Source organism: Hylaeus anthracinus, unplaced genomic scaffold (genome assembly GCF_026225885.1).
Source record: "Hylaeus anthracinus isolate JK02 unplaced genomic scaffold, UHH_iyHylAnth1.0_haploid 0, whole genome shotgun sequence".
Classification (NCBI taxonomy): Eukaryota; Metazoa; Arthropoda; class Insecta; order Hymenoptera; family Colletidae; genus Hylaeus; species Hylaeus anthracinus.
The window spans coordinates 10,153,648-10,171,034 of NW_026533254.1; the positions used below are offsets into that span (position 1 = coordinate 10,153,648).

Consider the following 17,387-nt stretch of genomic DNA (forward strand, 5'->3'; position numbering starts at 1 on the left):
GCAAGGATGCAATAGAGAAAGAATTTGCGTGTCGGTATCCACGGGTAGTATATTCAGCTCGGAATTAACAATGTCGAGCTGGAGGAAGCGATATGCAAATATCTACACGCGCTGACCCTAATCGGTGCCTTCTAATCTCGCTACACGCGCCGAAGCTGCATATCGAGCTGGTACAATATAATAAAGGATACGTCGCTTTCCCTTTTACACTCGCGATAGTGTCGGATATGAATTCTCGGAACCTTTTGCATTGGTAGGAAACTTGGCCCAAAGGCGCCGTCTCTCGAACCAATTTTCGCTAATTCGACCATTTCTTTGGGCTCCTCGAATATGGCACGAACGCGCCAATCCGCTTTTGAAAGGGTGCCAGAAGAATGGATTGCATGAGATGATAATATTCACTGACACGTGGAGATTAATATTTAGGGTATTACTCGTAGGAGGAATTTCGGTTTCTTATCTTGGAGAGGAATTTTTATAGTTCAACGTGCAAGGTTTTCTGAAATTAATTATACAAGGCCAGAGTAGATAACTGGCGACACATTTTTCCACGCGTTCACCTTGTAAGATATATTACAAGTCATGTATTAGTAGGATGAGTATGCACTTTATCGCCCAAACTGGGACAGGTTTGAAAATAAACATCGTTGTTTGAAATACTTGGAGTTATCCATTCAAACAGTAGTTTTGTGATATTTGAGGACCTTTAAATAATTCTATTTGAAAATTAATTTTCAAAGGTAAAATTCCTTAGACATAAATTACGAGAATTCATTTGTGATCCCTGCAGAAGCGGCAAACTTCGCATTTTATTTTTTATTTTAACTAATTTTCTCTGATTAGCTTCTGAAAGGCTCATGTATCCTTCTAATTTATTAGAGTGCCCCAGAAAATATTGCGCACTTGATCGCTCGTTTCGTAATTATTTTTTAGCCATTTAACGAAATGAAAATATAATTTATAAAGGAAAATGTATCAACATACCATAGGAAAGCTCTTTACACAATAATTACCAAAATCTGTGATTTGATCGTTTGTTTAAAGTAACCTTTTTCATCCCACTTCTCAAAGTGTGTACCACGTTTATTAAAACGCCACTTGTAACCTGAAACGGGTCCAACAGTTTACTAGTCGATTGTAGGTCGTCCAGATTTCCATAGACAAACGGTGTCCGATGTAGAGGAGCGTGAAAACAGGTCGGACGAAAGCGCGGTTAGCAGCGGCCATTTTTATCCAGATCGACCGACATATTTGCATATAATGTGCGTTCTCGGAATTGCTAGTCATTTTTACAAAACTTAATGGAATCCACGTTGAAATCCATGGCGTGGATGTTAAGAATTTTGCATGGGGAATGATACGGGATTAGCGTGAAATATAATACATGGAGTCGTCTTTAAAAGTCGACGGGAAATTGCGAGACGTCGAGAGATCGATGTACACGTATACCGTTAGAAGCAACCGATGTCATACATGAGTGATACATTGCATGGTCAAAATGATACAGTCGTAATTTACGTCTTCATAAAATGTAGCTTAGTTTTTGGCAGCAGATTGTTCTTTTTATCTAGCTCTAGAATGTATAGCTTTATCATTAGTATTATTGTGTATAAAAATACTTGCTGTAATAATATTCATATTACAGGCATATTTGTGCTCATCATCGCGAAATAAAACATAGAAAAAGTTAGTTTCCATACTGTATTTTAAAATTGAATTGCAATTAAGAAATTTACACAAAATAGAGTTGATTAGTTTAACTTCTGTGGGACTAATATATTATGAGTAATAAAAATATTATATTATGAGTAATAAAAATAGAGATCGATTACTCACCGAAGCCAAAATGGTGACGAGGTACCGCTGCGTTTTCTCGAAGTCGAGGGTGCGGTTGACAGTAACCTGGCCTTGATGGGGCAAGTTAATGCTGAAGTAACCGTATCCATCGGCCGTCGTGATCCTGGTTCGACCGACTCCGTCATTGTTGCCAATCCCAGTTCCGTCTCCAGGTGCGATCGAGTATTCTACGATGCCATTTACACCAGCGTCCGCGTCCACGGCGACAATGTTCTTAAAAATGGTCGAGCCAACTGGTGTCAACTGCAAAACAAACGAAGGCGAACTCAATTTTTGTTTGAAATTTTTATTGCAAAATTGCAATTTGTCTCTGGAAGTCTTATTACCAACTATATTATCAATACTATGTCCATTCGAAATTGATGCTTAGTATCTGATAGATAAAATTCTGGCCAAACTAGGACCGAGCTTCAATTAGGAAGTGGAGCTAGTAAGAATACCTTGATTGAATAATAACTTGGAAATTAACTGGAAAGTATAGAATGGCTGAATGTTGCTCTTGTAGGGAGTACTATGAACTTCCGCGGACTTCGGAGTTAGGAAAGTTTAGAACACTGTGCTTTGGAACATGAATCAAGATTTAACGATGCATGCGCTAGATAAACGCTGAGTCAGGTGATACTGGGTATGGTTGAGTTGAGGTGAAAATATTTTGGTACAAAAGTTGATATGTTGAAAATATCTTACATATGATGTAACATTGAATCCACAATAGCCATCAAATAAATTTATGACACTGATCGTCACCAATAATTCTCACCAATGAAAGGTACAAGAAATATTGATCTAATACCAAACCTATTCATAGAACATTGGACACGTCGTCGCGATACCATAATCCCATAGATTTTCTTTGTTCCTGTTCCATCACAATTCTTCCAATTTCATCCCATTTCCACCTATCCCCCATCATGATCGCCGCCATTTACAAAACTCTGCCTATCTCTCTTTCGTTATTTATAGGTCGCGAGTTTCCCAAATGAGCCGTGCAAATGTCCATCGCATTAGCGCAACGACCGATACAGGTTGCATACGCGTCCCATAACGTCGTTATTCGGACATTCCAATAAACGTTACCCGGATACCGGCGAGCCTAACCCCTGAGGATGTTGCAGAGCTCAGCGCTAATTAAAGACCGCGAGGTCAGACGCACCTGTACGTCAAGATTAATAATTCTACAAAGCGCAAAGGCCTGGAGGAGCTTCTTCCTCGGGTTCAAGAGTGTCCTAGACTCGGTGAAAAACGCAGCCCTTGGCCGCCATTATGGGAGGGGGATAATTTATAGAAATTTTTCTGCAGAGCTGGGGTAAAACCATTTTCGATAAATCTCGAGGTAAGTCAGGCTACCGTGGCGTTAACAGCGAATATAGAGGACGTTCCAGTCAGGGTTCGGATTAAGAAGCTATAGGTGGTTGCTTTGGAAGCTGGGGAAGCTATCGGACTTGGTATCAGCATTATGAGAATTACTATAGAGGAAGGTGTAATGTTGGGAAGCGTTTTGTAAATTAGGGATTAGGGACCTAAATGATATGGAATTTGTGTGATAAATCTTAGAGTATCTTTCTTATATATGTGAAATTCAGTTGTAAAAAATTATTATCTAATAATTTCTATTTCATCTTATAATAGGTAAAACGAAGATAAAAATTGATAAAAAATGAATTATAGTAATAATTGGAGAATCTCCTCAGATTCATTCTTCTCCTTCTCCCCTAATGGAATTCACAACAGTGGAGAAAATTGTAGAAATTGGTAAGCATCATTGGATGCGCTGCATATGGCACAACAGCTGACTCTGGAGCGATGATTGATCGTGCTATACCTGAATGCAGGGATCATTGGTTTGATTACAGTATAGATAGCGTCCGCGGGGTCAATAACACAGGGTGTTTCTGATTTAGCTATACAATTTTCTGATACTGAGTGTGCAGAGCATTCGGTTGAAGTATCATATAGTATCCAGCATATACATTACTAGGAAATCGAAGGAACTTTCTTCGCCACAATTACTAAGACCGTCGCAATCGTAACAATTATCACAAGCACCGTAATTGTGACAATGATAATTATAACAATTTTAATCGAATAAGTCGATACTAACTCGTGGTTAAATATTTCGCGTCAAGGAGATCGATTTTTAGTTGGACGAGCGTTTATCGATGGGAATGATCCAGCTTCCTCCATTTCTCTTCGACAGTGGTTCGCGAGACCAGTCGACGGGTTGGGCTCGCCGTGCGATAATTAGTCGAGACAGCGATCATGAACGATCGTAGATCTCGATCGAGAGAACTCCCGTAATTCCGCAATTGCAGCCGATAGGTCACGTTCCATTCGCCGCGAAATTGAAAGTGTTTCCTCCGTTTCCACGATCGCCGCTGATACCAGCTAGGAAATTAATTGAAAGATACTCGACAGCACTTTGAGATTGTTGTCATTTTTTATCTCCTCGATTCTATGGTTGAACATGTAAGCGTTGAAGCTATAATGAACGAAGGAAATATTGTAATGGAACGGTCGTGAGAAAACTTGAATTGACCAATTGGGAGACAAAGGACAATTACTCTGAAATTACAGTGATGGCTACAGGGGCACTTTGTATTGGAAATACGGTAACCTCTCTGAAATTGTGTACAAGTTAACTGTATATAAATCGAGGTATTCTTATCTTAGATCTTCGTTAAAAAATAAATCACAGAACCTGGAAGTAAATATTGATAGACGAATGGGGAGACCAACTTGAGTTGTGATTTTACAAACTTGCAAGTCAACCAGAAAAATATTAATGGCCGTAGTCGATGTAATAAAGGTCAAGCATTGCTAAATAAACTTTGTTATTTGTCGGTACAAGCTGTGTTTACTGGTTGGAAACGGTTCATTGCGACCGCAAATTGCATACTTTGGTAGCAATTCACTTTCAGTTGTGTTCTGGCTCGTCAAGTAACAGTTTGCAAACTCCAAAATGTCAGAAGTATTTCTAGAATGCAGGTACGCGTTTCGGTTATGAGTTTCCTCTAGGAAGTATTCGAGCTGTCACCAGAGACTTTAGGCAAATATCATTTTGCATAGCCAGACCTTTATCGTTACATTATTATTTCAGCTTATTTTCACAACTCAACAAAAAAAAAAAAAAAAAAAAAAAAATTTTAAACTTGTAAACTTTACACTAACAACGGAGCTCATCTACACGTGTAAATTCTCCCTCCCTCAGTCGTGCTCGTAAAACAGTTCAACAATAAAAGTCTTCCTCTAAGCCTCGCGAAACGTAAAGTTTAAAAGTTCTCACTAACTCTCTGTCTCTTAATGCGACCGTAAACACCATTTGTTGTAGCAACATCCACAACTATGTCCCATAGAATGCTATGTGCGTGCCATTTAATGGTCGTAAGGCCGTGGACAGTTTTAATATACCGTTACGAGCGATACCTGCAGATGCACTGAGATTACGCGTGTCTTTGCAATCATAAAATGCAGGGTCATTAAAATACGCACTAGCAGGGCCGTGCCTAAACATTTTGGCGTCCAAAAGAATAATAGGACACGGTTCCTCTTGAAGTAAATATATACTTGGACATGGAACTAGGAGGCCTTGGATATAGTCACATTTTAATTTCGTCTACCTAAGACTGTCTAGGAGTAAGCTCCAAATTTTTAAATTAACTGTTAGGTCTGTCTAAGATTCAAATCAGTATTCGAAACCTTTACAAACCCTTTGAAAATCTTGTAACCTCGACGAAGCCTCCGTTGTTCACCATTTTCTATCGTAGTTCTTCTCATTATAAATTTATGAATTTTGAACCCACGACGTAGAGCTACAGCTTTCTACGATCAAATATAATCGAACGGTTTTCCTGACCAATACATAAGTACTGTTTGCATCTTCCTATAATATATCTTCCCAAGATGCCCCCTCTGACTTCCGCTCCATGACGGACCTGCGTGTTAGCATGGAAGTCGAAGGGAGAGCAAATGCACGCGGCACCTGACTGGATCAACCGGTACCCGTGAGATATGCGCCATTTCTATTATAACGGTTCGTGAATGTGGCGAAGGGAAAAAGAATCCGTGTGAGCGTCCGTACCGATCGTTACTCTTTGACGGCGGAACGATACTTCCGAGGACCGCTTTGGAACAGTTCGCGCACGTGCACCTTGCAATGACAGCCCGACGAGTCCACTTTCATTGAAACATGGCTGCTACTACCGATTATTCGCGACGTTGCGACGTAACGGAGAAATCTAAGCTTGTACGCTGCTTTCCTAGGCATTTCTACGAGGAACTCGTGCCATCTATCCGGGGAGATGGATACATCAGATTAGAAGAATATCCTCGTTTCGTGAGCTGCGGGAATCGAGTTCTTGTAGGCAATTTTCTTCGAGTCTAGATCTTCGAAGATACGTTTGTAAATCATTATTTAGGATTTGTTACTTCTATTTCGTGTATTTATTAATTTCACATACGGGTTGTACGACAATTTTTCAAGGTATACATTGAAATACTGTATATGACTTTTTATTGTGCCTAAATATATAATTTTATTATTTTATAATTTTATTCTATTCTACTGCCAGTGGTAGGCAGCATGCGCTCGCGCGACTGCAGTATAATAGGTCTTTCGCGTCAGATACTTCATAGGCATCTTTGGCAATTAATAATTCGAACACAGGGCGTCAAACGCAATTTCATTACTCTTGATATTTATTCTATTTTTTGACGTGGAATCGCTCCGTATAATTGTTCATACCTCTTACCGAACACCTATTATGTAATACTAACTATTTTTATTTCAATGCAATGCTTCTTCATCAAGAATAATTTCCTCGCTAAGAGTATCACTAAGTAACCTAACATCTGTACAATTATTTAAAAAAATAATCATATAATGACACTAATATCCTAATAAACTTAATAAATTGTGAGCTTACACTCACGTCAGAGGCCATCATTTTCCTTGATTTAATTTCATGATTCGAGACACCACTAGTAAGAGTTTACTGCAGAATCCTAATCCTAAAACCTATATTTACAACATAATCTAATAGCAGCCAGTGAGACGTGTAATGCGGGGACGGATCACCACTGTTACTATCCAATATTATTTTTATCGAATCGTTTTAGATCGGGTCTTGTATCTCTACAAGCGTTCTTTCGTCATCGACGATTTATCGTGATCGCGTAACAGGTTAATTGAAATTCTAGACGTTGATTCGGGGTCACCGACGACTTAGCGGTCAATTATCGTTTCCATAACACTGAATTTTCTTTCAAATTATAGTATTCGATTACGGGTTCCCCTCAAAACTAGGATACGTTATGGTTGCTTACCTCTGGCACTGTGGTTTCGTACGGAGTGTTAATGAATATCGGTGCGTTATCGTTTATGTCCGACACTCGAACGATCACTGGTATCGTGCGCTTCTTATTGGTCTGTTTCACAGTACAGCTCAGCTGAAATAAAAAATAAAAAATTATTAGAACAAAAATTCTTGACGCATTTATCGGTTTGAGAATTCTATTTCAAGACACCTTTTTCTTTGAAGTCGTCTTTAGCAAAACAAAGTGATCATAATTCACAATTCATATCATTATACAGTGTCAGATATACTCAAGTATCTCGTATCTTATGAATAGAAGTGTACACGTGTAGAACAAAATAATTATAATAGCAATGTAAGTTCAACCATTCAAAACTGATATCAGCAGATTGTAGTCTAGATCAATTCTCCCTCTGTTCACAGTATGTATTGTTAAAATAATTACTCAATAAAATTGTTATGATTGGAATCAATTGTGCCTTTCCCAGCATTCGCCAAACGAAGGTAGGTGTAAACACGACTTCCCCAGCGAGCTCGATTTTATCCGCTCAATTTGCGAAAACGGCAAATACGAGCGATCACTTATGGTCCCGTAGCACTGCTCTAGACCTTTCACATTCCTTGGACCATAGTATCATAAGAGACAACGCGCATTCTCGGATGCCAATATGGTCAAGGAGAACGGTACCCTGTATCGTACACCATCGTAATTACCTGCGACATGCGATTTGATTACAAATTCACTCACACGTTAAATTGTACTTCGTGTACACTTGGGTTCGTTGGTTTAAGACTGCTTTGTTCATTGTTACATTTTGGATGTCGGCGAGTAACTGTTATTATAATGCAATTACCATTTTTGGATAGAGGAAATGCTAGTGGACGTACAGTTACATGTGGCACTTTCAAGTAAATGCCTGAATATCTCTGTTACGGGTACTGTTAATTTAATTTAATTGAAGACCAAATCGAGAAGAATTACTATAAAAGTACAGCGCTTATAGAATTCCATAGGTAATTATTTATTATCTTTAAGATAAAAATTACAAAATATGTTTTCAAACTTCAATGTTGTAAATATGTAGTGTATAAAATAAAAAGATTTAAAGATTTTATATTATAGAATATAAATTGACGTGAATTCACGTCAGCGGTGTGTCAAATCTCGTATTGACACATCCAAAAGAGGTATAGTTGGAGTGCTGTTTCCAAACCTAACTTCGACACGAGGATCGCATTCTCATAATTTCCGCGACGGACTAGTGGAAGCATGAAATACATATTCGGATTAATTATCAGCCCGACCACGTCAGCGTTACTAGGCGGTAGCGCCCGATGCTCAGACTCCGCAACAGAGAAATGACAGAGGAGTAATTGAAACAGTTACGGTTCGCAAACCTGGAGACAGGTGCTCGCGAACCGTTAAACGCCGGCTCATCAGACCGGCTTTATCGCTAGTCGAAGCCAAGCATGCGAATTGTTTTTCATTTAATGAGCGAAGTATGCTAGGAGATGTCGCCAACGTTTAGATTTGTTCAAACGCAACGGTAGTACTCGTCCAGTCCTGCAATTAAGGCTAAGACGTTCCTTGCTGGATCCTCGTACACGACAAGCAATTACCTATATTATATTTTAAACAACTTGCGCCTTGGGGCCTAATCAAGTGAACTTTCAATCTTCCTTCGAGTGTACATAGAACGTCTTGCGACGAATTATTCATCGAGGATGGAGTGTCATATTTATACATATTTGTTTCCCGTGAGAAAGTATCGAATGAAAATATGACGTGACTGAGAAATTAATTTAATTCTGATAAAATTTTATTCAAGGAGGAATCTCGAATAATTCCAGCAATAAAACGGCTGAAATAATCTTTAAAAATAAGTGAACGCTACCATGATGCGTCAGGCGTCGTTCAAACACGAGAATCCCATTCGACGTCCAAGCTTAGGTAAGCTGTTGCTTCCTGTGTTAGTGGCGGTTTCCAAGCTGATTCATCGCCAGGGAAGGGACAAGAAATTATATGAACGATTAACGAGACACCTTTCCGAGAATCGAAGGCCGCTTCTTGCATCTCGACGAAAGAACAACGGAACGGTGCCAAGTGCAGAATCGATCGTGGCTTCCGTTCGCGGTACGTTTAACGGCAAAAAGCGTCGCAAATGAGCGCGTTGCTGGAAAGCATCGCGACGAGGAAGAGGGCAATCGTAATTTTGCGCGTGATCGGCATCGCTGTTACTCGCCGATAACGAGGATTTCGTTGCAAAAAACCGCCGACCGTCGAACAATCGAGCATTCAATCACGGCCATTAGCGATTCCCGGGTTAAAGACTTTATCCTGGATTTTTTTCATCGTACCGTTTCTAGTTTATCGACAGCGGGGACTTGATGAATACTAATAAGAAACCGTGGATGAGATCATTAGCATGAAATTGTTCGCTGGGGCGCGGTTCGAATGCGAAACGAGTTATGGGAACGGTGCTACTTCTTCGGGATATGTGGAGGGTGCGTGTGGAACCCATTTTAGGGGTGGATTGGAGAGAGAAAAACAATGGAAAATTTGTGTGTAAACGTGCGTGGTATATTTGGCTTGTTATCAAGTTATAGTCATTTTTATACTCGGTAATTTCCATACGAGGGTGACTTCTGCAAGGCTTGACTAATTGGATCATTTAAAATCCCCTCGACTTTTACTAATTTTTACTATATATGAGCATAAAATAATATATTACATGTAGAAATAAAATAATATCAGATGTAAAGTAGAGTATGGAATATTCTGCTAATTCAGTTATTTTACTTAAAGTATGGAATGCAGTTTCTGTTCACTTCCAATAGTCATGTCTTCCTATTAGCTCAGATAACATCAGCCCATGCCTACAAACTCCTCGACCATGTATTTCAAAAATATATACTTGACCGTTTTTGTTAGCCATGCTCAGCGACATGTCCACCGGCATGTTCGAAACGAACCAGGGAGAAATATGGTCACAACTTTCTCGAGACATACACCCACGACACGCGATCACCATCGGCGCGAGCAAACACAAAGCTAGGGATAATGGATTGGGGGAAATTTCATTTCACGCGATCATGTTCCTTGTCTAAGAGCCAATCTGGTTAATGTCCCGTTGCGGATTTCCATGTCCAGTGAAATTAGGTAAATGTGCGGATTATGATTCTTGACGTATGATGGAATGGTTGGCAGCATTTGCGGTAATACGTCGAGTGGAGAAACAACAACTCAAATAAATTAATTTTCATTCAAATATATCTTCTATAATATACCTTATATTGTATAGAAATATTATTATTCAATACAGATTATTCTGAAGGGCCATATTCTATTTTTCACTTTCATTATTAAAGCTCAATAAACGAATTCAGTTTCTGAAAGGAGAACTTGTTTTCTTTTCAGCATATGGAAAGGTGAAATAAATTTTTCCTCACCTGAAAGACAACGTGAGAGAGATTTTCGGCGTCCCTGTCCAACGGCTCCAAAAGCTGCAACTTCTTGCCGTTCAGCTTGAAGCGGGGCTGTTTTCCAGGAAAGATCAGCTCCAGCGTAGTCTCGTTATACGGATCACCAGATACCGGAAGTTCCTCCGGCACGGTTTTCTGATCGATCGCTGAAAAATTAAGCCACGTTAGCCGATTGCTCGCTAACGGTGCGAGGCGATTCGTCTTGGACAGTGATTCTTAACCACTATGGCACTCCGCCAAGTGCCGTAAAAGTGGTCACACTGCGTTGGTAATTGCCAACGGATCTGATTCATTTTTATTTCGTACGTTAAAATAATAACGCCTTCTGCTTGCCTGTATTTTAAGCACTATAAAACTTCTTGGACATCTTTTGCAAGGACGATATTCATTGTCATAGTATAAAATTGTATACATGTACGTTTTCGTACTTATTGGTCTTCTTTTAATGTATTTATTTTAATTGAAAACAGAGAAACGATTTTTAATCGTATAAATACCAAAATTCAAATTTATTTTTGTAAAATATATTAATGCACAAATATCAATCTAGAATCATTCTTTTTTTCTTAGATTGAAGGTTCGAAATGTCTGAAACTTCTTATCGCTTCAAACCGTATTTTCGTCTTTACTGAATATACATTTGGCAAGGAATTTATTATTAAATCCTTCTTATAAATATTCAGGATCAGGAGCCGTGCCAAGCTTCTTCCACTCTAACTTGTATCGTGACCCAAAAAAGATCAACGGAATCTTCTTGTAAAGTGTTCCACTAGTTTGAAAAGGTTAAGAACCACTGGCCGAGGAAGTGCGGTAGTGGGTGTAATGTATTCACGTTCGATGAAAACGCAGCGCTCCTAACAGAATTTCCTACGTTTCGCGTTCACGCGAGCATAACAAGATATCTGTCTAAAGAGTAATGTACGACAGAATTCTCAAATAAAATTGGACCTAGGTAAGTCGAAGTTCCAAAGGAAATGAAAAATATCTCGTGTTACAGAGGATTCTTCTTATGGGAGATGAAAAAGAAATTTCAATGTACAAAGTGTTGTTATAACCGTGGAGATCATAAAATAAAAAATTCAGTACACTTTATTTACCTCAAATTACAGCTATTTGTAATTTGAACCTTGTTATCTAAACAAATTTTCATCTAGATCGATGATACCTCTGCCCAAGTCTGGCATACGTGCTACAAATTGAAATAATAGCGACCCAGCAAATTACTACAAATTGAAAAATAAAATTTCACTTTAACGTCGACGTTGGCAATTATCGTTTAGCTACGTGAGGCGAAGATGCGAACGTCGTCGTTCATTGAAGGAGGATCAGCCAGCAAAAGATGTAATTATAGGAGCTAATCGAGCGCAACATCGTTTATCAAGATAGCGCGTCTGAGGTATGACGAGGAACGTATTCTAAGTTAGACATTTTTCCGGAACCGTAACGACGGTTCTATTTTGCATTTTTATCGTTCACTTCGCTAACGAATAATATCGCATACCCGTCGAGTTAAATCGTTAGAAGTTAGGCTGGAGCGATGAGAGAAACGAGCTCGCATTAGATTCAGTGAGAGCCTATTGAGTCGCTTCCTGATGCTTGGTCTGCTGTCCTCGCTTCGTATAATTAATGTTATCTTGGCAAACTAAACACGATCTCGAGCAATATCTCATTAGTGTCATTGAAACGTTTGCTAATTATATTGCATCGTCCTATTTTCATTCTTTCCGCATAATTTCACGTCAACTAAATCGTCTGCTATTGGCTGGGCGAACGACATGTCAATTTCACTTTAATGACTGGCCTGATTTCGCGTAGCTCTTTTGATACTTCTTATTCCATTTTATATGTACATATTTATACCGAAACGTTTATTTGAAAACGTCGAATCTATTATTTAATTTATACAAACTTCTTTAATAGACGTAAAGGTTAGAAATATTTATGAGACTGACTGTGAGTTATTCTGTAATACAAAGCAACCTTTTCAGTCATTCTTAAAGATGGCTATAAGCTGCTTTTCGCAACCACCAACCATAAATAATAAATGACTAGTTGCACCCTCTTATTTCTGATATTACTACTAGACACATTTTTATCGAAATCTACACGAATCTACATCAGGCAAATAAATGTTCCCATTACATCCTTCTGATGGCACACTAAGTAGAGTTCTTCTGTACTTAAATGATTAAAAAAAATCTGTAAGCTATACGGTACCTCGCAAGCAGAGGACAATGAGAAATTAATTGAAAAGGATTAAACTGCGCTGACCTACCCGATGTAAAGCGTAAATTGAATCAACGCGTCTACTCACCATTCCCTCTGCTCTCCTCGATATCAAGAATAATGTTGGATTGACCCGACTCCACCTCGCACAAGCCTGTAACAAATTAACAAAAGCCTCGTGTCAGATTAATATCCTCCATAAATTGCACTCTAATATCTTTGCGCGGGGCAATGCATAGTTTAGTTTTATAATACCGCAACGGTACACGTTATACACCGCGCATAAAGGTCTTTGTGGAGCTTTGATATCTCATCCTCTACACATGCAAATGGATCTTAACGAACCATGGGATACGGTGGGTCAGTTACCTTCGCTGAACGATGCTTTCCATAGTAACGAACCGTAATTATCCGTGTTATGTCTCGCTGACATTTGGCACAGTATCAAGCAAATAACTTTGATATTTCGTGCCACCACCGTTCGGTCTCAACGTAGTACTGTGAAATTATACTATGCACAAATTCTGACTACTCATATCCAGCAAATACAAGTTCCAAATTCCTTTCGATACACTCACAGAAAATTAATTAATTTAATTCGAACCATTTTTATTAATGTACACTTCTATTATTTAGAAAATGATTAAATGGATATGTAGGAAAATATGCATTATATTTAAAATTGTATTTGAAAAAGGACAACCAAAATTCCCAATATAATTCTACTGACGTCAATAACATTCACAGCCAATAAATAAGAAAGATATATAATTATTCATTAAATTTATTTGTTTTCAAACACCAAATACAATTTTATCATCGCTTATACTACTATCCATGATATAATCAGTCCATAAAGTGTGTCTAAACTTTTCCAATTGCTTATAGCTATACCAATACAATCACAATCCACGGCATCTCCTTTTGTACTTTAATTGTACTACAGTACAATATCGTGACCAAAGGTCTGGAGTGCGCATTATGTAAAATAAAGCATCGGCCTTCCCACCCTTTACATCGTTGGAATAAGTCGGTAGTACCATCGATCCCAGGGTCTTTCGATTTGTAAATTCGCTGTAAAAGTTTCCTCCGAGTCGCTTCTCACAGGTGTAAGAAATCTGCCCAACCGGAAACGTGAGTCAGCGGCGCAAAACGTCCGCTTTGGAGAAAGAGATTATGGGATTAGTGCGCCCGTAGTCGGACGAGGGACACTCAACACTAAGCGCCAGCTGTTGAAAGGCTTCCCCAAGCTAAGCATTATTCTACTTTTATCGTGGCGTAACGATCGTGCAAATTAATCGAGTCGCGCGAGTAATTGTGATCCACCGTCCTCGTTAAGAGTTCGTTTTAGAAAGATTTCAACAAACTTCGTGACAAATATTTAAACGACAATTTCACTTCACAGTCAAATTACATGCTAAATGAAGAATTTAACAGATGAACACTTATTTTAAATTTGTAGGCCAATCATTTCCTTTGAAGAATATTCTAAAATTATACAATTTTGCAGAATTTACGAACAGTTCTATCAGATAATCAACAACACGAATTTGTAATTATTCCTTATATTTGTTTCTTCTTAAAAACCTATTATAGTTTTACTATAGTTTAGAAACTAGAGGAAAACCTAAGTATATTTTGGTTACACATCAAATGAAGAAACATTATGCATGTTAACATAACGTTTAAACTAATTATACCCCTGGAAGTGTATTCTAATCATTCACTGCCTCAATCAATGTATATGGGTCGCGATCGACACGCTTGCCTCAGCAGCATGCACTTTCTAATGCAGCCGCTTTCCAAGAAGTGGCCAGAGTTCGACGATAGCTCACCTTTCTTCCTGTAAAAGAATTCGCGGAAGATGTATAGCGATCAAGAGCATCTTTACCTGTTGCTCATGCTGTTGGAATTCGAGCAAGAAACTTGGAAATTGCTGGTGAATTGGCATCCTATCTGACAGATACGACGGATGCCCTGTCTAAGAAACGCGTGGCTATCCCTATCTCTTGAAATTGTTAGCTCGATGCAATTCCTATGAATATTAACAAAATTTTGCGTTATCCTTTAGAGATTTCTCTTAATAGGTCTATTAATTCAATAAAAACCACATTTCGCCTCGTTTTTAAGGCAGAACAGAGTTAGCATCGTTGTTTACAAGAACTTTTAAGTATTTTTCATCAACTTTCTACCTTAACTTGATATAAACTGTGCACTATTTAAAAAGAAATAATTAAAGTCCCTCGCAATAGAAAATATTCAATATTCTAGTTGAAAAACTGAGTTACGACTGCTGACTTGTCTCAAGGCGTGCCATTCGCTCGCATCAAGCCCCTGCAAGCGGACACCAGGCACGTTTTCGTTGCCCGTCGCCATTAAGGATTGCCCATTAAAGATGCGCTCCGGATACGGCAGCCGCGCAAAGTAGGCAAAGCGTACGGAGAAGGCAAATGTCATCCTGGCGTCTTAGAATGGAATAGGTTTCAACCGAGAGGAGCGGTGCATCTTCGTTCGCCGTGGCCATTAGCGTTCAGCGTTAACCTTTTCCAAGAAGCATCGCAGCCCGGAGGCACGCGTTCGTTCGGAGGCGACCGTGCCTTTTGTGTTTCACCTCATCCGGAGACCTCGTGTGACCCTCCTGTGTCAGGTGAGAACACTGGTAAGGCGCGACGAGCGAGGGGTGCGCTGAGGGGTGAATTATTAAGGAAGCAGGATAAAGGGGTGTCCGGTCACCGTTGGTTTGCGCATCGATGCATCTTGTCTTACCTTCGGGTCTTCCGCGAAGAGGCAGAAAATAACGGTTACCAAAGGTACACGTGTCTTTCAAGATGCGAGTATAGGTACCTGAAATCAGGCTGGCTTCCATAAACCTGATTGCAAGTGAGGTAATTGCGTCAGTAGACTGTCAGTAGTTTAATAGGTCGCTAGAAATGTTTGGTAATATCTTTGGTAGAATCTAGTAACCCGAGTTAGGTGGAAAACCTGTCTGCTTTACTTTAGAATGTTCAAATGAATCTACTTGAAACTAAAGAATAGAATAGTTACAAAGCAGAAAAAGTCGATAGAAATGAAAACGAACAATATTCGACTACAATCACGAGTCAATCCAAAGTTCCAACGAGTCGCTACAGTCACACAGTAGGATACATCGATGATGGGTCACTGTACAGCCCGGTATCGAAAGGGTTAAAGAAAAAACCTAATTTACGAAGCAGATCTCTTCTAGAAAGCCTCGCCGCTACCGCGAGTCTTTGTTCGCCGCAAGTAGAAAAATGCTTCGCGGCAGTTCATAATCTCCAGTGATTTATCCAAAGGATTTCCTAAGGTGCGCAGCGTTACTTTTACGACTGTATCGATTTTATATGCCTCGCACACGGCTGGCATCAATGTTTACGAAGGTTGCTCCTCGAGCTGCCCGCGAGATCCCTGAGATCGGTACGCGCGGCAGGGAACGCGATGAACGGCTATGTGCAGCGGGGTACAAAGTACGTGCGAGAGACTGGCGTATAGATGGCTTCTTAAGACGGATAAAATGTACACTCTGCCGCAATGACTTCAACTGGATAGGAAATATGACCGTGCTCGACGACGCGCTCTCAAACAAGGACTTCGACTACTGTCCAAACGTCGATACTAAAGTTCTGGGGAACTGGCTCGGTCCGGATCGTGCCATGCTCCAAACCGAGGAACTTCTGACCACGGGAACGGGGCGCAGGTGTTGTCTTGAACTTGTGGTCAAATGTTCGAGAGATGTTCCTCGGGTTCAGTTTGGACAAATTTCAATTTTCGTTTGTATCGTTCAGAGTAGAACTGCTCAAATTCTGGAGCCCGTGTAACTTTCAGATTTCATGCTAATACAATATCGATACTTAATCAAATAATTTTAGTTTCTTCATTATATAATTGAGATGGATACTCTCAATTATATAATGTCCCTGGTAACCAATAACTATATTAATGACGGTTAGCTACACTATCAATCTGAATTTATCGAAGTAAATGTCTCACAAATTGTCTGCAGAAAAAATATTCGGGTTAAACCCGTATCCAAAGAATGCATCTGAAGAAGACATCCACCACTCGTCCAAAAATCATTTCGTTCCATCAACAGCCCCTAGAACGATTCAATACCGCCACTACTCAAAACACGTCACCTATCCCCCTTCACTTTACGGCGAGAACGTTGAAAGGCAGCGGAGAAAATAAACTGCCGTACACCAATCGAATTCTAAAATGTTCAAGTTGGATGTATGTTATTTGCCATCGCCTAGCAATCAGTATCGAGCAAATCGTGGCTGATTCGCGGCTCGACCGTAACACGTGTCAATCTCGAATTCGAATCGGTGGATTGCGTTAGACGAACGAGTGTAATTTCTGGTAATCGGGCTGCGGCGTGGGCGTCGAGCGGCGGCTGGACGTATCTAGCTTTGGGGCACGCTTGATCGTTGTTTGTGTTACGAGTTTCGACGATACGCGAGTGCCACGTATCAGGAAACCGGTGCCGATGGC

At 39.7% G+C, this 17,387-nt stretch overlaps 1 protein-coding gene across 1 annotated transcript in view; it reads right to left on the reverse strand.

Moving 5' to 3' along the window:
• LOC128896336 (cadherin-99C) overlaps positions 1–17,387 on the reverse strand; it is a 120,763-nt gene that overhangs the window by 24,221 nt on the left and 79,155 nt on the right. Inside the window, exons 3-6 of the mRNA XM_054159656.1 lie at positions 12,967–13,032; positions 10,620–10,798; positions 7,180–7,302; positions 1,837–2,100 (exon numbers count right to left, since the gene is read on the reverse strand). Of these exons, the coding sequence (XP_054015631.1) occupies positions 1,837–2,100; positions 7,180–7,302; positions 10,620–10,798; positions 12,967–13,032 (632 nt within the window). The remainder of the gene's footprint in view (positions 1–1,836; positions 2,101–7,179; positions 7,303–10,619; positions 10,799–12,966; positions 13,033–17,387) is intronic.